This window comes from Chenopodium album, chromosome 3 (assembly GCF_948465745.1).
Source record: "Chenopodium album chromosome 3, dcCheAlbu1.1, whole genome shotgun sequence".
In the NCBI taxonomy this organism is placed as follows: Eukaryota; Viridiplantae; Streptophyta; class Magnoliopsida; order Caryophyllales; family Amaranthaceae; genus Chenopodium; species Chenopodium album.
In genome coordinates this window covers 32702986-32723437 of record NC_137836.1, presented here as the reverse complement: position 1 = coordinate 32723437, position 20452 = coordinate 32702986, and the positions used below count along the sequence as shown (strand labels likewise).

Here is a 20452-nt window from a genome sequence, read left to right as displayed (position 1 = left end):
TTATCCTTCACCACACCCCACACCCCACACCTTATCCTCCACCACATCAACCACAGAAGCCCCTCAGCCAACCTCCTCTGCTTCTCCGCTGCTGCCACCAATCAAACACCACCAGCTGCTGCCACCAACACCAATACCACAGCAGCCGCAACAACCATACCCCAAACCAAACCCACACCAATACAACTCCCCTGCTGCCGCAACCAACTCACCACCAGCCAACAACCACCTGACCAATTGCAGCAGCCGCACTACTCAACCCACCTTCATCCACCTTCGCGCAACCCCTGCTCACCCTCACCTTCAACCACCAATTTACAGCCTGCAAAACCAACCCAATTAGCACCAGCCGCGCCACCGTTCTCAACCACCAACAACACCAACAGCAACACAATCACCCCGCATCGCCAATTCGCACAGCAACAGCCCCAAATCAGAGCAAATTCGATTTCAATCGGGTTCGGGCAAACCGTTGGTGGTTCGGTCGAAGTTCGAGTCAGAGACTTTGTGGGTTTCGTTAATCGAAGAGGAGTGGTCGAACATACCCATGGTTCGACCGAACCAACCCTGTAGTTCGGCCGCACCAACCCATGGTTCGACCGAACCGCTTCACGAGCTATGCACGCGAGTTTTAATTGAAATTGGACGGCCACGATCTTGAATGCTTGATGAAGATGATGATGATAAGCGGTGATGATTGATTATTTTGATGCGTGGTGATGGTGATGAATGAAAATCGGGGGGAGCTGATGTTTGGATGGGTTTTAGTTTTCTTTCTTTTCTTTTAACTTTTTCTTATTTTCTTTCCTTTATTTATGTATTAGTTTTCTTATTTTATTTTCCTTTTTATTTTTATTTTCTTTTCCTAGTTTTATTAGCTTAGTGTAAATACCCAATTTTGGGGTAATTAGGGGAATTGAATAACTATCTATTCATCGCTCTAATTAGTTTTAGGTTAGGTTAGGATTAGTCTTCTTTGGTAGAGAGAGAAAGTGAGGTTTTCTTCATTAATGAACTTGGATTTTGAAGAAGGAGCTTGTTCAATCCTTTGTAGACCTTCATCTTCAATTAATGAGCAATTTCTTACTCTCTCTCCTCTATTTTTATTTGTTTATTTTGATTATTATTTTAGTTGTTGGTATTGCTTGTTGATCATGTTGATTCTTGATTATTTGTTGATTAATCTTGTTATTATCATGATTAGTGAGTAATTTCCCCATTAAGGGGATGGTTGTGGTGTAGTTGGACCTTGAGCATGTTCTAGGGTTTAGAATTGATTTATTTGTGATTAAAGTCTTTATATGCTTGATATTCTTTAATCTTCTTGCAAGTGCACATTGTTGGTTGATTAAAGGTGAATCTTTTGCTAACAAGAAACGGAAGTTGACTTAGTTAAGGTTCATTACTATCGATTGTTATTTAATAGTACCTCCTAGTATATGGTTCTAATGTGGAAACATAGAGGCTATGTTAGGAGAAGCCAATTGACCCCGGAAGGTGGCTAGATTGGATTTTTAATTTCGATATTCGAGCATGTTTAGTTCATAATTAATTCAATTTCTATGCCTTTGTTTATGTTCAAGTGAATGCTATACCTAAACCATTTCCCTTAATGTTTTATTTCTTGTTTTAGCATTTTTAGACTTTAGTTTATTTATCCCCTATTCCGGACTAGCTTAATTGTCGATAACATTTGGTGGTGTTTACCGTTCTCTGTGGTTCGACCCCTATGCTTGCCTTATACTCGTATTAGGTTTGTTTAGGTTGTATAAATTGTATTTGATCTAGGGATAGACAATTGACGACGCGTTTATTACCTTGTCAAACGTCGAGCGACATCTTTGTCATCTGGCGCTGCACTGCAGAGTGCTGCGACAGTTCTATTGCTTTGGCGACAGTTCAACATTTTACTCGAGTCATCACGACGAGTCTAATAAAACAATTTGCTAATCAATTCGGTTCTTTTGTTAATAAAATTACCTTTGATAAGTCCTTAATTGAGTCTAGTCACATTGTCTAGCCACATGGTCATGACAAGAGTCTTAACATGTCATCTACACTCACTAGTCTTAGCACACACTTTATATATGTCACCATGACCATGGCTTAGATTCATGCATGAGTCGTTTTCCATCATTCAAGTGGGGGGTCTAATCTATTCCTATTCTCTTCCACATTCTCTTCCATGTTGAATAGAGCTTGAGTCAAGATAAATAATAAAAACTTATCCCTGATTTTCCTTTCCACAGTACTTTATCAAGGAGAGAAGGGCGATTAATCAAAGACAACACCTTTGTTCAAGTTAAACTTTTTGATAAACAAGTGAGTCGGAAACGGAAAGCTAAGAAGATAATGGTAAGTCAAGAAGAAGTCAATAAACTTAAGAAGCAAATGGCTGACGTGACTGAGGTGTTGAAGGCTTTAACCCTCCAAATCAATGACACTATGATGTAACAACAAATGGAGCTCATGCAAGAGAGCTTGAGCAAGATATCCAATGACTATAAATTCCAGGGCATTAGCTCGCAAGGGGTCTCTCTAGACAAGGAGCTTCTTCCGCAGAAGTTCAATGCCACTGACATCCCTAAGTTCAAAGCAACAGATAATCCTTATTTTCACTTAAGAGCCTTTGAAACAATAGTGAACATTAAGGGGATTGATAGGAAAGTATTTCATTCCTTGTTTTCTTTACCTCTTGAAACCATTTGTCAACAATGGTTCTTTTCTCTTGATAAAGAGAAAACTTCTACTTGGGATGCTATTGTAAACGCTTTCATTGATAGATATAAATGTAATATTCATGTCGAAACCGATTATAGACAACTTGAGATGCTAAGACAAAAAGAGAATGAAGGCTTTACTTCTTTCTTCAATAAGTGGAGGGAAACTTCCGCTAAGATGATTGAGGTGCCCTCCGAACAAGAATCCGTGAGGATGTTTATCAAGAATCTCCAAGAAAAGTATTCAAAGCACTTAAAATATCAACATAATTTGAATACTTTCAAGGTCGTCTATGATATCGGCATTGAAATCAAAGATGATCTTGCAAAGCAAAAAGCTATTAACAATAGTAACCACAGTGGCTGGACAGGAAAGAAGAACGAAAATCCTTCTTCTTCCGAAAAATCCCACTCTAGTAACAATGTTAGTACCTTTGACAATAACGGTGTCTTAGCTATGGATAATTAAAGATATAAAAATAAACCCAGGAGAGAGTTCATACCCATTGGAATGACCTGTGATGCTGCTTTTGATCGTCTCTATGATCAAGGATTAATCAAACCCATTGGCCCTACCGAGGATCCAATGCCAGAAAAGCGATCTTAAAGATGGGATCCCAATTCCTATTGCAAGTACCATCAAGGAAACGGTCATACCACGGATGAATGCTACAGGTTTCAAAATCTCATTCAAGATCTCATGGAAGCAAACAAGATCCCATTACCTCTAGTTAGCGAGAAGACTGGGTGATGATGAAGCAAACGACACAAGACAAGAGGCGAGCTTCAACGACAAGATTTCATGAACTCTTTTTCTATTTCTTTTCCATTTTTTCCTTTCCACAATAAGTCTAGCATAGGCACTTTTCTCTTCTCTTAAATTTACTTTGTAGATTTTTTCTTTTTCAATTTTAATAATATGAGCATGTTTTTTCTTGCATATGATCATTTCATTACATCCCTTAAAAAAAATAAAAATCCATGTCAAACTAAGCACAAGGATGATTTAAGGCACCCCTTGTAGCCACAACATATCACCTTTCACCCTTCAAATATGCAATCCTTTTTTGGTAAACCACTTTGAGCATCGTCTATCGATAGACCTTTCATTTTTCAACCCATATCTACCTAACCTTGGGATGGGATGGTGTGTAACTTATGCAATTTTCAATTTCATAAAAAGCTTGAGTGATTTCAAAAAACCAAAATAAGTAAAATAGCAAAAACAATAAAAGCGTACAAAAGGGAAAGTGTTCCAATGTCTTTGATATGAACACGTCTCAGATTACGTTTCTTATCGAGTGCTCGGTACCGTGCCTAAGAAACATGAATGCCAAGTGAGTGATAGACCACATGATCGGGATTGCCCACACTTTTAAAAATAAAAAAATGCAAAAGCAAAAAAAAAAGAGAGCTAAAATAAAAAATTAAAAAAAAAAGGAAAAGAGAGTTAAAAAAAAAGTTAAAACCCTCAAGCATAAAAATATAAAGATTCAAAAGCAAGGTTGCACACCTTGGGAGCTTATCTACGGTCTTGAACCTTTATCCCTTTCTTCTATAACCTTTAGCCTAACCACGTTACAACCCTAAAAAGACCTCTTTGAGGTATACACACACTTGTGCGAGGTTCGGCTAGAGCTACGTTCGGCCTGATTCCTAACGGATACGTAGGCAACCTCACATTGGGGTACGGCCGTAATAAAAATGCATTCATATTCACATTCACACACTCACACCATGATCATATCAAAGGATCTCCAATGCTCATCCCTATTCATTTAGAGCTAGACTTGGGGGCTTGATCCCTACATTGTTAAGCTTACCTAGCCTAAGAGTCACCATCATTTGACTCTTCTTGAAATAATATCTTTTTCCACACACTTAGCCCTTGCGGCCTAACTTTAGTGTCACTTTCACACACATCACATATACATGACCAAATACACTTCCCTTAGGAACGATGAAGCATGCCTTGTCATATCAAGATCAATCATCATTACATCACAAAGTATAAAGTACTTAGCCTCAGCGCCTAAGTTACCTAAATACTTTCATTATCGAGTCAACTAGGATAGTCTAAGATGTTAAAATCCTTGTACTGTGAGAGACAACGTTAACGGATTAAGTTCATTCAACATGCACCTTCAAAAACTTCGCTTCTTTCTTTTTTCGTGTCTTTCTTTTTCGGGAGAAAGTCGGTACTCTCCACAAAAATGACGGAAAATATTTGTATTTTGCACAATCACATTATAATGCACACACAAGTCCTGTACACATTGAGTCATGTCGTGTTATCATATCGAGTTAACACTCCGCACACACGAGTCACATGAAGTGAGTCGTCATACCTTGAGTCATGTCAAGTCAATGTGTTAAGCAACACTAAGTCTTAGGTCAACCCTAAATAAGGATAAGAAATGTCCTATAGTCTAAAATATAAATACAAGTACATTCCAGCGAGAAAGAACAGTCTCGGATTTTTTCGAAAAACCGCGAATGAAAACCTGACTCCAACGTCAGATGGCAAGGCTGTCACCTGGCGACAGAGCGAGAACGCGGCGACAATATGTTCTAGCGAGCGTCGGTGCAGCGACGAGATGCGTGACCCCATATTGGATTATGCGGACCTCATATAGCGATTTCGGGTCCCTTGGTACGCTAGTTAGCCCCTATAAGCAAATTGACATGATTAGTAGTCGGCTCGATTACAATCGCAGTAAGTGATTGACCTGACGACGATTGTCTCACTTAGCTTAAGCGCCTAAGCATTGGCTCATTACAAGCACCAAGGCATTGGTTTAAAAGCAAGCACTTATACGACAATTTTCCAAGATTGGATTGTCATCCACAACTGACAATATTTCCAAATATGGATTGTTGCGCATTCTTCTTAAACGACAATTTTTCCAAGATTAAATTGTCATCTCTGTAAAAGTTTCCAAGCATGGATTGTCGTACTCCTTCTCTGTTAGGAAAATTTTTCCAAGTTCGGATTATCATACATTCATCGATTTATTGGCAAGTTTTCCTTGATTGGATTGTCATACAACTAGTTCCCAATGGGGAAATTTCCCAAAGGATTGTCGTAGGTCTCTATTCATCTTAAAATTCGGCAAAAGTTCCTCAACGTGGATTGTCCTTCATTTCAGTGAGTAGCAAATTTTCCCGAAGTGGATTGTCGATCAACTCTTTTTTGCAAATGTTCCAAGACGCAGATTGTCAAATTGTAGCAATATTCTCCCAAAAGGATTGTCTCATAGCATTGGCAAATTTCCAAGGTGGATTGCTTTCAAGAGTTATATTCCAAGATGTGGATTGTCGGTCGTAGAAAAGTTCTTATGATAGATTGTTACGAAACATTGGAAAATTTTCCCAAAAATGAATTTTGGCAAATTTTCCGAGATACAGATTGTCGCTTCATCATGGCAACATTTCCAAGGATGGATTGGTACGAAGCATTGACAAATTTCCGTAAATCAGGATTGTCATACATCATACAAGAGTTGTGTTGGCAACTATTCCCAAAAAAAAGAGGATTGTCATCACCCAAAAAATCAATAGCAAAATTCAAGCAGCATTAAGGATCGACAGGCGTTGATCTTCGGTAATATTTTTCAGAGTATTATCGCAACAAAGGAGGATGACTTCAAGCAAAGATGTCTTCGATAGCGTTCCCTGGCTTGCGGAGGGTTGTCACAAACAACTGGAGGTGATTTCAAGCGAAGTTATCTTCGATCATGTTCTCTGGCTTGCGGAAGATGGTCACAAGGCGGTAGAAGATTGTTTCAGGCGAAGCAATCTTGGATAGTATTCTCTAGCTTGCAGAAGACTATCACGGCGGAATTGAAGGCAGTTACAAGCGTAGCAGTCTTCAGGCGGTATTCTCTAGCATGCGGAAGATTGTCAAAACAAATAGCAAGATGGCGTTCCCTAGGTTGTGGAAGGCTGTCAACAACGACAAATGCAGCAAAAAATTGGTTACTTCTAGAGACGTGTGATCGACGGTGCAAGATACGCGTTTCTTAACTCTCTTATATATTTTAACCAATGCTAGTTTGCAGGTATCGGTGTTACAAGAATGATTTAGGATCGCAGAACGTTCTGAATCATTCTCCGTCCCTATCCATACTTTGACTTTTGATTTCGAAACATGCGTTTCTCCAAACTCAGTCAAAGTGGGGGCTTTTGTAGACACCCATTTGTGTTTCCCCAAAGCCAAAACCAGTGATGAGTACCTTTCACGTTGAATCATAATCAAATGAAGTTAAAGTGTGGAAAGTCTAGTGTTGCAGTTAGTTTTTATTTCTTTTCTTTTCTCTTTGTTTTTTAAAACCTATTTTATGAAAATAGCCAATCCAATTTAGTTTGGCCCATAGAAAGGGTCCAATAATGGTGTAGTTGCGTCGGGTTCGAAAAGACCTTTCCAACAATATATTATAAGTCCAATTCCGATGAATAATGAGGAAGTTATGGCCAAATTACTAAATTGGGCCCGGTTTGATCTTTATATGCTGCCCAATGATCTAGATGAGGGCCTATTATTGATTTATCATTCCTAATTTGATCAGCATTGATAAGTTTTAATTAGAATAAAAGAAGTGTTTTTAAGGAAATTACAGTTTTACCCTCTCGTGCGCTTAAATTTTATCAAAATAAGAAAACGCGTGGAAAGAGTGATTGCAGCGCCGAACGACACGTCTGTCGCCTGGTGACAGACCTGGCGCTTTGCGACAACCTTATTGGCTGGCGACAGGCGCGTGTTTAGCGACAGCGTCGTGTTTTATTCTTTTCAAAACTTTGATTCGTTTTTTATCATATCCGGCTGATTTTCTCTATATATAGCCTCCTAAAACCTCCGTTTTTAACGAATAATCATCAATTCTCATCAAATATTATCAAGAATTTCTTGATTCTTTCTCTCTCTCTCTTTCTAGCCTAGCCTTTTACAAACACAATTCCTCATACATTTGCACTAGACACACCTAGCCAACTTCGAAGTTGCCATCACCTTAGACATGAAAGGTTTGATATTTCCGAGGGTTTGGGCCCAAATCTCTCTTTCAATTATTTAATTTAATTCTTTGATTTTATATTATCCTTGAAGTTACTAATATGTGTATTTTTTTATTAGAAAGAGATATGAGGCATCCTAGTAAGTGCTTTAATGGTTTGCATTGTTATTATGATATAGAAATCATGTCTAGGTTCCTATTTTGATTCCTAGTATTATGTTAGGATGTTTGATGTTTAGCACGACAACAATGATTTCTAGTATCATGTTTAGGGTAAAGGTTATAATATCAAATATGCTTATTATGATTCTTGTGTTGCTTCCTATTCTCTTTCCTAATGTTATGTTAGTACCATGTTAGGGTTAAAGCTTTGATCTTTGATGTTTAGTGACATGCTAGGGTTTGTTATTAATCTTGTTAGTATCATGCCTAGGGTCTTGCTAATATTATGCTTTAATATGATTATGATTATTATTATTTATTATTATGTTGCCTGATATTATATTTATTGTTATTGCTTGATCACATCTTTTATGCATGTTTAAAGGGAATTTGTACTTGTAATCACGCTTAATAAGATAATTAATATTCTTGTTTAGGGTTAATATGATTATAATTCAAGTGAACGCAAATAATTTTTTTGTTGTGCATTAATATTCAACCAACATAGATTAAACAGGTTTAGGGTAAACCTATTGATTGCATAATTGCTAGTCAGAAAGCGCACATGAATACGAGAAGAATAAAGTAGAGCCCTATTATTAGGGCAAGTTCAATCTCTTTTAGGTTGGATTTGTACCTTCATCCCCGAACTTCCAGTCATGGTTCTAGACCTATTGGAGTTAACGATCTCTTGGATCGTTAAGGGGTGTAACCTTCACCCTGTGAACGGTTGACAAGTTCCTAAAACTTGTTGGCGACTCTTTTGCTCTAGCTTCCTTCCCTTTGGACGTCACCATGCTTAAGTGTATGATCACAGTGGGGTTCAAGTTTGGGGTAATGCTTGAAATATTCCCTACACTATCCAATTATTTAAGATTTTGATAATAACTATGAGGCATGAAAACAATATCTGAGTATCTTTGAACGTCTTTCAATTCTAAAAGAAATAGGAGTTTCAAAATGAAAAGTTATATTAAATTTCAAACTCTTTAATCTTATCTTTTCATAAACGATAATTAAGATCTTTTAAAAAATTATAGAAGATTCTAATTAATCCTAATTGATTTAGGAATGAGATTAAATCTTTTGGACCCTCCACATGAACATTGGGTCGTAGGTAAGGTTGGCTTAAGTTTGATTTAGGCTCAGTTTAGTACTTTGACCATAACTTATTTGATATAACTCGGATTTGGGCTTATAATATATAGTTGGAAAGATCTTTTCAAACCCTATCCAACTACATAATCATTGGACCTACATTATGGACCGAGATAAACTGGTATGAACGTTTTTATAAAAAGGACACGAAATGAATGATTTTAGGGACATGAAATAAATTATTTTGGGTTTAAAGGCACGAAAAGAGGAAAATAAGTTATGGTTTGGGGAAATGAGCTAATAATTGGGCTGGTTTATGAAATTTATTAATATTGAATATGGATTTAATCACTCCAAGATTAAATACTCAACCTGACCAATAATGGCGGTGAAAGGTTGTTTATAATTGGGTTTGGTTTTGGGGAGACATTTTGAGGTGTCTACAGCAGCCGATCATGTGAAGGGGCCAATAGACCATGACGATGTCATGGACTCTGACCCAGCCCCACCAGCAGCCGAAAATAAAATAAAAGCTGATCAGCTGGTGGAGGTGAAGAAAGAGAAGAAATATCAATAACTGACCGGGGAACGATCAGATGAACTCCGCCCTCAGTCGGCTGGCAATCATATTGATATTCCTCTAGATGACAGCCATCCAGAGTGATTTTTTAAGGTGAAGATGGTCGCTTTTGAAAAGTTGGGTGCATACTTGGACCTTATACTAAAGGAATTCAAAGACATCTTATACTTTGAAGTGGAAGAGATGCCAGGAATCAGCCCAGATCTCGGTTTCTACAAACTCATTGTTGATCCTAAAAAGAAGGCCATCCGGCAAAAGAAAAGAAATCACGGTGAGGAGAGAAGTCAGGCGACAGTTGCTGAGGTTAAAAAGTTGTTAGACGCTGGGTTCATTTGGCCATGAAACTTCTCTGATTGGGTTATGTAGGGAATTATTTCAAGCATCCCACACTTAAGCCCCACTGTTATCATACACTTAAGTATGGTGGTGTCCAAAGGGAAGGAAGCTAGAGAAAAAAGAGTTGCGAACAAGTTTTATGAACTTGTAAACCGTTCACATGGTGAAGGTTACAACCCTTTACGATCTTAGAGATCGCTAGCTCCATAGTGATCCAGAACCATGACCGATATTTTAGAATGAAGGTACAAATCCAACCTAAAAGAGATTGAAGCTGCTCTAAAAATAGGCCTTTACTTTATTTTTCTCATATTCATGGTAAGGGTGTTCCAATGGTAGAGTTGAAACATCTACCATCACACCTAAGGTATGTGTTTTTGGGTCCTAATTCAAATTTTCCAGTAATTGTGAATTCTTCTTTGAACGAGTGCCAAATTAAAATATTATGTGGTGTTTTGATTAACCACCAAGGTGCTTTAGGATATACCATTGATAACCTCAAAGGTATTAGTCCCGCTTTATGTATGCACCACATAACACTTGAGGAGGGTGCTAAGCCTTCTATTAAGAGGCAAAGGAAACTCATACTCAAATGGGGGAGGTGGTGAAGAACGAAATCACCAAACTCCTTGATGCCGACATCATCTTCCCCATTTTGAGTTCTAGATGGGTTTCCCCCGTTCATGTGGCCCTAAAAAGAGAGGAATGACCGTAGTTGAAAATGAGAATGGTGATCTTATTTCAACTAAAATGATGACCAGTTAGAGGATGTGCATATACTATAGACGTCTAAATGCATCCACTAACAAGGATCATTTTCCTTTCCCTTTTATCGACCAAATGCTTTAAAGACTAACAAAGCACAAGTATTATTGCTTTTTTGATGGGTGCTTTCTGACTAACATACAATTATTATATTAATCCTAAACCTGTTTAATATCTATCTTGGTTGAATATTAATTCTCAAACAAATCAATTATTGGCGATCACTTAAATTAAAATCATATTAACCTTGATAAAATTATTAATTATCTTATTAACCGTGATTACAAATGCAAATTCTCTTCAATCTTACAAGAGAAGGCGTGATCAAGAAATAACAACAATATATCAAGCAACAATAATATTAATATAACAAATCATCATCATAATAATAATATTCAATCTAAAAGCATAATAACATTAATTAGCAAGATCCTAGGCATGATACTAACAAGATTAATAACAAATCCTAGCATGTCACTAAACAATAAAGATCAAAGCTTTAATCCTAACATGATACTTACATGATAATAGACATATGAAGCAACCTAAACATGATACTAGATACATACATGATATTAAAAATGTTAGTTAATACACTAAACATGATACTAGGAATCATAAAGACATCCTAACATGATACTAGAAATTAAAATAATGTAAAAGAATGATTCCTATAGATATAACAATAAAACAACTTTGTTGCCTCGTATCTTTTTCTATCAAAACAATACCACTTCTACAAAAAAGGTCTTAGAGAACTGTTAAAATAGGCTTTATAGATCGCCTTAGGAGCGCTCTTCTGCTAAGCGATGTATAAAGTATATAGAACGAGTTGTTTAGGCGTTTTATTTATTGTCAAATAGAGAACTGTTGTTAGTTACAACCGTTATCTTTTCTCTTCTTAGAATTGACCATTAAGGAAGGAAAAAAGAACTGTTTAGGCAACTTAACCGTTTGTTATTGCATTACAATAGAGAACGGTTAAATTAGATAACAGTTCTCTAATGTTTTTTTTTAAAAAAAAAAATTGGCTATATATATTTGATAATTCGAATTACCATGTACGTATATTATTTTGTATTATTCCTGTATTTTGATAATTTTTATTTTTTTTTATTTCATTTTAGACCTCTATTTATTTTATTCATGTATTTTATCTTGTACATTTATCCTGTAAGAAAAATTCCACATTTCCTATGTAAAATAAATTCATGATCTTGTATACATGCAATATAACTTTCAATATAATATAATTAACAAAAATATTTTCAAATACGACGAAAGCCATCAAAATATACTTCATGAATATAATTTAAAACATTCAACCACAATTTAATTGAATCATTCATACAAAATTTGTTCTATACAAATAAATACGTGAGTTAAATGTGAAAACACCTTTCTAATTATTGTTGATTTTAAAAATATTATGCTTAGATATACCATTACCATATTTATCTACAATTCACAGAAATCATCATCGTCGTCATTTAGTTGATGGTATCCGATAACATATGAAATCCACCTTTCCCTAAGCTCATCGATCATTTGTTGAGAATATGTAGAATGAACTTGCTTAAAATACAATGTAAAATACATACATATTAGTTAATAATATACAATAAATTATGACTACACTATTATCCAATGAATCAAGAATCCTAGCCGTCGACTATAATGATAGAACATGGGAGAAACAATAACAGATTTAGTGACGCAGTCTTCTGAACATAGCACGAAAATTGCTATGGCTAGAAAAGTGAGACTACAAGGCAGGACTCTGAGGTATAAGCCATTTAACAGCAGGTCTCTGCCCATGGTAACACTGTAAAAGCAAATCAGATAAGTAAATAACAGTTTACCCTAATATGTCATTCTTATCATAATACAAGTGAAATTTTTTGTTAAATATGAACAGTGTAACACCTATATAGTGTTTGTCAATAACAGTTGTGGCTTAAGCCGTTTACTCCCAATATTATTTCTCTCTTTACCAAAACTTAACATTCTTCATCAACATGATCAACAACATTGCAGCTCAATTTACTATGTCCGCCATATATGGTATAAGGGAAGCTTCAGCAAATAAAATGTTTACAGTACAGCCTTACAGGTTTACATGATAACCAAATAAGAAAGACAAATATCACATGTATCAACACAAAGAGCTCAAGGACTTCAGTTTTAACTATAATTATAAGCTATGCGGTGAATCTGGCATGATTTGCAAAAGCCCAATTAACTAAATTTTTAATCCAAAAAACTAAGAAATATACTCAGAAAGAAAACCAGTAGAGAGAGAAGGCCTACTTGCTTAAAAGGCTCAAATGCACAAAATTGGCCTGCAACTTTTTCACCTGATCAAATAATGAGTTAACATTATTCTCAATCTAATGAGTGGATACTCCAATACATTAAACAAAGAAAAGGCATCTGAATTCAGATGTTCCACATACCTCAAGTCTCTTCTCCCAATCTTTACCATACATGTTACTTAAGATTGGGCCAACCTTAACAATAAATTGAGGAACCTCTTTGAAAAAATCTACAGACTAGTAAAAAAAAAGAGTAGAAACAATCACATACTGAACAACAAATACGCTCCAATTATATAAATGTCATAATCAAAATCATAGGGTGAAAAGTACTTCAACTTCATGGCTTAGTATCTGACACAAAGTAACTCCACTTTGATTACCAACTTCATTCTTATCACTTGTAGTTACCTCACCTAATCTCTTACTAATGTAGATAGCAAAGGCAAACATATATCTTTCTAATTCCTGTGGCTGAAATCAGAGATGTGCAAAAACATAAGAAATTGAAAGTAAACGTGAAAAACCAATAACTATTATTACTTGGTCTTTTCATTTCACCTCATTACCCGAAGTACAATATTAGACAATCTGAAATGGAGATGGACACTTCATTACTCCATTCAGGTAAAAAATAAGAGACATAAGTTAGACACTTGGACATTAGACATGGACCCAAGTCCAACACAAGTACCCGAGTTCAAGCTGAGTAAAATAGCTTATAAAGCCTACTCAAGATGAAAAGATACCATTGTGTTTTCGATAGGCGACACATTATTCAACAAAATACTTTTGCTATAAATAAACAATTTCAAGGTGTCCGAAAACATCTTTTCATCCAACGAAAATTGGTTATGCAAATAAGCTTAAGTATAGTGTGTTCAACCCCAAATCCTGCAACAAACTACATCTGAAAGAAAAAAATTGAGACAAACTTCATTAAATAATTTCATTCTTGTGTAACAAACAATATTATCCAATTCTTAAAGTTAACACGAAACACCATGATCACCATTCAATTATTACTCTAAAACCCTAAAATTTCACACAATTCACAAGTTATACGTTACTCTAGGGTTTCATATTCAAATATCACTCTAAAACCCTCAAATTTCACATAAATTCACAAATAATTCTTTACTCTAGGGTAAGAGGGGCTTCCCTGCCAGGAAGAAGAGGTTCAATTTCATAGTTCAATCCTAACATCAAAGGGTACATTAGCAACCAAATTTAATTCAATTATCAAACAAATCACATAATTTTAGAGATATATTATACAAAGAGGCAAATAAGCAAGTCTATGAAGGGTCTTAATCTTATTCAAAAGCAGATGTAAACACAAAAACCTAATACATTTTTTTTAAACGATACCCAATTCACAAAATGGGCTGAGCCATATCCTCTTCAATTCTACCAACACTATATATTACCACCACTAAACCTAACCATTTTATGCTTATATATCTCACTATTTTAAGTCCTCTCTCTTTGTTCTATTTTTTTTTTATCTGATTAGGGTTCTAACTTGAGCTTAGGTTAGATTAATTTGGCTAAAATAATTTTGATTACAATTAAAATAAATGTAAGTGACAAAATTAAGGGTAATTTGATTGAACTTACTGCAATTAGGCTAAAATATTTGCATATAAACAATCGATTGATCGGATTTATCCCTAAAACGAGAACTTTGAGGTTTTTTTTAGTACCTAAAATTCGAATTGCAAATTACTTTAAAATATGAAAACTACGAATTTACTTCTATTTCCTTCATAATTGGAATGATTCATGCCATTAGATTGACAAGTTATCACAATCCAATTACTCTATGAGAAAAAAAAAATCGAACCTTGTTTTTAAAAATAAAAAAAAAAAAAAAAAAAAAAATCAAGCCAACCTCAATGCACTAGTGGATCAACGGACAGGTGCGGTGCTGCAGATGTTGTGTGGCGGTGGAGCAGTGGTGCGGTGGCGCGGCGAAATAGTAAGAGGCTACTATGGAGGTTTCACTTTTTGAAGCAATAAACGATACCATACTCTTTTTTTAAGGTATTCAACGTGAAAGTGAAATTGATGAGCGCGCTTCAATATTCCTTTTAGCTGCCTTTGATTGATTTGGGTAAATTATTATTTCGTATATTTTTTCCTCCTAATTTTTTTTAAAAAACAATTAATTAATAGGATACAAAACGGTTGTCAAGATGACCGTTCCATATCATCTATAATAATTAATTATTTTTTTAGTTATTTGAGTAAAACAAAATAGAGAACGGTTAACTATGCTAACCGTTCCATATGTATTAACATACAGAACACCTCTTATATAAACACGTTCTATATTCTTCTGGAGAATGCCTACCTTGGGTAACCGTTTTATATTTTGCGATCTGTAATCTAGTTTTTGGTGTAGTGTACACACATTAGTAACTTCGAGGAAAATATTAAAACAATAAATCTAATCAAAGAATTGAAATAAGATTTGGAACCGAACCCTAAAAAATTATCAACCTTTCACGTCTAGGGAGAAGGCAACTTCGAGCTTTGCTAGGTGTGTCTAGAACTAGTGAATGCAATATTGTGTTTGTAAAAAGGTTAGGCTTGAAAGAGGGAGAAAGAACAAACTATTGCTTAAGAGAGAGAAGAGAATTAAATGATTGTTGATGATTAAAAATGGGGAAAAAGGACCCTATTTATATAGAAAATAGTCCCGTAATGATCAGAAAAAGATAGAATTCGACCTGGAGTAAAACAGCTTCCATCGTGGCACGATGAGACATTTTTTGCGGAGTTTTTTTTATCATATCTTTTGGTCTAGAAATCGAAATAAGTCATATAATATGTAGTTGGAAAGCTCTTGAAGTCTAATTTCCAACATAATTAGAATCAGATTAAAATCGTTTTTAGAATAAAATATATGGCCGAAATAGTAGAAGGGTGTCAGTTTTAGATAGAGTTTTGTATTTCTTTCATGTCTTTTTCGTTATAGCTCGAAATTAATATTATAATATATCATTGGAAATATAATCTATAAATATATCCAACCATATAAGACATGGCTTAAAATTATGAGGCAAAAAAATAATATATGACTGTCTTTGAACGTCTTTCAATTCGAATAGAATTAGGACTTAAAAAAGGAAAGTTTCATCCAATTTCAAACTCTTTAATCTTATCTTTTCGAAAAGGATAATTAAGATCTTTTTAAAACTAATAAAGCTTCTAATAAATCCTAATTAGTTTAGGAATATAATTAAGATTAGTGGACCCTCCACATGATCATTGGGTCGCACATAAAACTCGTTTTAGGCCCAGTTTTAGTACTTTGACCATAACTTTCTCGTTATAACTCAGAAAGGGCTTATAATATATTGTTGGAAATTTTTTTTAAGCCCCATCCAATTACACAATTATTGAACCCTGATTATGGAATATACTAAAATGAATTATATGTTTTTTCATAAATAAAGTACGAAAAACAATATTTTCGAAACCAGAAAAAAGTATTTTTATTTAAAACGACCGCATCTCAAGACTTTTCACATTTTACCTTGTTCGATAATGAAATTACATGAATGATATTCATCACTGGGTTTGGTTTTTGGGGAGACACAATCAGGTGTCTATAGAATCCCCCTCTTTGACTGAGTTTGGAGAAACATAAATTTCGAAAACAAAAGTCAAACTAGTGACAGGGACGGAGAATGATTTAGAACGTTATGCGATCCTGAATCATTCTTGTAATGGCGATACATGAAAACTAGCGTTAGTTTAAATAGATAAGAGAGTTAGAAACGCGTATCTTGCACCGTCGAGCACACGTCTCTGGAGTAACTGAATTGTGCTATTGTATTTGTTGTGATGACTTCCACAGTGCCTCGTGAACGCCATTTGAAGGTAACAGTGCCTCGCTAAGTTCATATGTTTGTGACAATAATCTACATCGCCTCAAGAATATCGTCGAAGGTGGCTGTACCTCGTCATTCCCAGTGTTGTGGCAGTACCTCACCACGAAAATACCTTGCCGCTATAGACAATCTTCTTAATGCTTCGGGACATCATCGAAGACCGCTGCTTGTAGCCATATTAAGTTTTGTTGTGACAATTTTCCAAGGGAAGATTATCGAAGACCATCGCTTGTGGATCCTCAGTTTGCTAGTGCTTTGCTTGAATATTTCGTTGTGATTTCTTGTCGTACCAGTACCTCGGCGCATTTGTAATGAGCCAGTACTTTGGCGTTTGTGCTTGCTGGTGAATGATGAGTGACATTTATGTCACTCTTAGGGAGTAGTTTTAGAGTCATTTTCGTGTTTATTTTATCTTATTTTCCCTTTCTTTCTCTTGTTTTCTTTTTAATAAAGTTTCTTGTTTATTCGGTAATTTTGGAGCGTTTTAGTTTATTTTCTTTATTTTATTAGCTTTAGTTTATTTTCGTATTTTATTTTACTTTATTTGCTTGTATATTTTTATTTAATCTTTATTAGTTTAGTGTTATTTCTCTTTTTCTATTTACCTTTATTTTATTTTATTTTATTTTATCTCTTAGTAATCCCCTCGTGTTTTTGGTTATAGGTGTTTCGGGTTTTATGTCAAGTGGGTTCGGGTTCCAAGTTGAGTCAAACGCCAAACAAAGCTGCTGCCCAACCTTATCCATCACCGCACCCTTCATTATCCTACACCACACCAAAACACAACACTCTTCCCCTGCTCCCTCACGCAACCACGTACGCACATCACCATCATCCACCTTTCCCCTGCTCACTCACCCTCACCACCAAAATCACCTCTCACGCAACCGCAGTAGCCCCACAGCCGTACTCACCTGCTGCCACACCTCAATTCTGCCACCAACAGCCACGACAACAACCATACCTCCAGCAATCACCCCGCAACACCACCGCGCAACAACCAGAACCACCTGACCACGCGCAACCCCTGCTCACCCTCACCTTCAGCCACCAATTAACTCCACCTCACCACCGTTCCCAACCTCCAACCAATTATCACCCCGCATCACCAATTCGCACAGCAACAGCCCCAAATCAGAGCAAATTCGAATTCAATCGGGTTCGGGCAAACCGTTGGTGGTTCGGTCGAAGTTCGAGATAGAGACTTTGTGGGTTTCGTTAATCGAGGAGGAGTGGTCGAACATACCCATGGTTCGACCGAACCAACCCCGTAGTTCGGCCGCACCGACCCACGGTTCGATCGAACCATTTCACGAGCTATACACGTGGTTATTAATGAAGATTAATCGGTCTAAAAACGATGATGATGCAATTGGTGTTGATAGCCATTGATTTAGAGCATTGATTTAATGATAATGGTTGATGATGGTGGTAGGAGAATCGAATCAGAGCAGCCAAGAAGAAAAGAAAAAAAAACCGTTTGATGTTTTTTTTCTTTTGGGGATTTTGGTTGGTTTTGGTTTTCTTTTTTCTTTTTCTTTTATTTTTATTTCCTTTCCTTTTCCTTTTCTTATTTCTTTTCTCTTTTGTTTTCTTTTATTTTTATTTGATTTTCTTTTTATTTCCTTTTCTTTCTTTATTTTATTTCCTTCTTTTATTTTCTCCTTTATTTTTCCTAGTTTTATTAGCTTAGTATAAATGCCTAATTTTGGGGTAATTAGAAAAAAAGGGGGGAATAACTATCTATTCTTCTCTCTAATTAGTTTTAGGTTAGGTTAGGATTAGTCTTCTTTGGTAGAGAGAGAAAGTGAGGTTTTCTTCATTAATGAACTTGGATTTTGAAGAAGGAGCTTGTTCAATCCTTTGTAGACCTTCATCTTCAATTAATGAGCAATTTCTTACTCTCTCTCCTCTATTTTTATTTGTTTATTTTGATTATTATTTTAGTTGTTGGTATTGCTTGTTGATCATGTTGATTCTTGATTATTTGTTGATTAATCTTGTTATTATCATGATTAGTGAGTAATTTCCCCATTAAGGGGATGGTTGTGGTGTAGTTGGACCTTGAGCATGTTCTAGGGTTTAGAATTGATTTATTTGTGATTAAAGTCTTTATATGCTTGATATTCTTTAATCTTCTTGCAAGTGCACATTGTTGGTTGATTAAAGGTGAATCTTTGCTAACAAGAAACGAAAGTTGACTTAGTTAAGGTTCATTAGTATCGATTGTTATTTAATAGTACCTCCTAGTATATGGTTCTAATGTGGAAACATAGAGGCTATGTTAGGAGAAGCCAATTGACCCCGGAAGGCGGCTAGATTGGATCCTTTATTTCGATATTCGAGCATGTTTAGTTCATAATTAATTCAATTTCTATGCCTTTGTTTATGTTCAAGTGAATGCTATACCTAAACCATTTCCCTTAATGTTTTATTTCTTGTTTTAGCATTTTTAGACTTTAGTTTATTTATCCCCTATTCCGGACTAGCTTAATTGTCGATGACATTTGGTGGTGTTTACCGTTCTCTGTGGTTCGACCCCTATGCTTGCCTTGTACTCGTATTAGGTTTGTTTAGGTTGTATAAATTGTATTTGATCTAGGGATAGACAATTGACGACGCGTTTATTTCCCTGTCAAATTGGCGCCGTTGCCGGGGAACGGCTTCCATTACCGTCATGTTATCTTATTGAGACTAGTCCATTGTTTATATTTTCTTTTGATTTGTTTTTGTTCTCTTTGTTTTGTTTGAGAAAAAATGGCTTATATTTCTATTCCTCAATTTGATAATGAACCGTTTTGGGTGTATTTCAATAGACTTGAGGATTTCCTAGATGGTGTTAAAGGTTTAACCAAGGGTGATTATTGTGAAATCATCAATTTGGGATTAAATGAGAATTTTAGAGGAGTAGTTGATAATATGTTAAATGGTAAATTTCAAGACATGTCTTCGGATGAAGCTTGGGATTTCTATTCATGGTTAGCTAGGGATAATTATGATTGGGAGAGGGCCAATCATGAGACTTATGTTCGGGATTCTCATGCTTTTAATGTTGATGCTAATTGTCATGATTTGTCTAATATGAATTCCCATGATGTGCTTGATGCTCCCCATAGTGACCATGTAATGCATGATTTCAACTCCCCTCTCTCTATAGCTCAATGTAATGAGGTACATTCTAATGATGATGAAGTGCATGCTCTTTCTCATTTTGCATCCGATTTTTGCATGAATTCTAAAGGTGTGCCCCATAGTCCCCTAGATGATTCCAATGAGCAAGCTTTTGACTCGTCTATCCATGATGATTTGGACTCATTTGAGATTATGGCCCAAATATTTCTTGAGTTTCAAACGGTAGCCCATAACCTTATGAGTGAGTTCATTGATAAGGCTTCATTAGAAAGAGAAGAGTTTGAGAGAAATTTGCCCCCATTCACTCTTGATTTTGAGATAGTAGAAGGAAAGGATGTTTATTGTGTTGAAAAGGAGGATAAGGTTGATTACCTTGGAGTTTTTGAGCTTGCGGGAGATGTAGAACATGAGGGTTCTTCATTTGAGAATT

The 20452-nt window shown here is 35.7% G+C and overlaps 1 protein-coding gene across 3 annotated transcripts; it reads right to left on the bottom strand.

The window, feature by feature from the left end:
• Positions 1 to 11960: 11960 nt before the first annotated feature.
• On the bottom strand, positions 11961 to 15138 carry LOC145613104 (retinoblastoma-related protein-like). Of its 3 annotated transcripts, none has more exons than XM_081668169.1 (5): positions 14883 to 15138; positions 13322 to 13462; positions 13130 to 13225; positions 12984 to 13030; positions 11961 to 12257 (listed from the first exon to the last, which is right to left on the bottom strand). In XM_081668169.1, exons 2-5 carry the CDS (start codon positions 13439 to 13441, stop codon positions 12218 to 12220), a joined length of 303 nt encoding a protein of 100 aa, XP_081524295.1. In that variant the 5' UTR covers positions 13442 to 13462; positions 14883 to 15138; the 3' UTR covers positions 11961 to 12217. The 3 variants fall into 3 exon arrangements, 2 of the variants coding, with proteins under 2 accessions (XP_081524295.1, XP_081524288.1); XM_081668162.1 differs by lacking the exon at positions 11961 to 12257 and adding an exon at positions 12268 to 12498; XR_014106867.1 differs by lacking the exons at positions 11961 to 12257; positions 13322 to 13462 and adding an exon at positions 12278 to 12498 and having other exon boundaries at positions 14883 to 15133.
• Between the last annotated feature and the right edge of the window lie 5314 nt (positions 15139 to 20452).

Excerpts from the sequence above, each read along its gene's own strand:
- LOC145613104 (XM_081668162.1), bottom strand. The coding sequence starts at position 13,441 with ATGTTTGCCTTTGCTATCTACATTAGTAAGAGATTAGGTGAGGTAACT. Across the intron at positions 13,031-13,129 it reads ATTGGGAGAAGAGACTTGAG|GTGAAAAAGTTGCAGGCCAA; the intron begins GTATGTGGAACA and ends TTATTTGATCAG. Across the intron at positions 12,499-12,983 it reads CATTTGAGCCTTTTAAGCAA|TGTTACCATGGGCAGAGACC; the intron begins GTAGGCCTTCTC and ends TTGCTTTTACAG.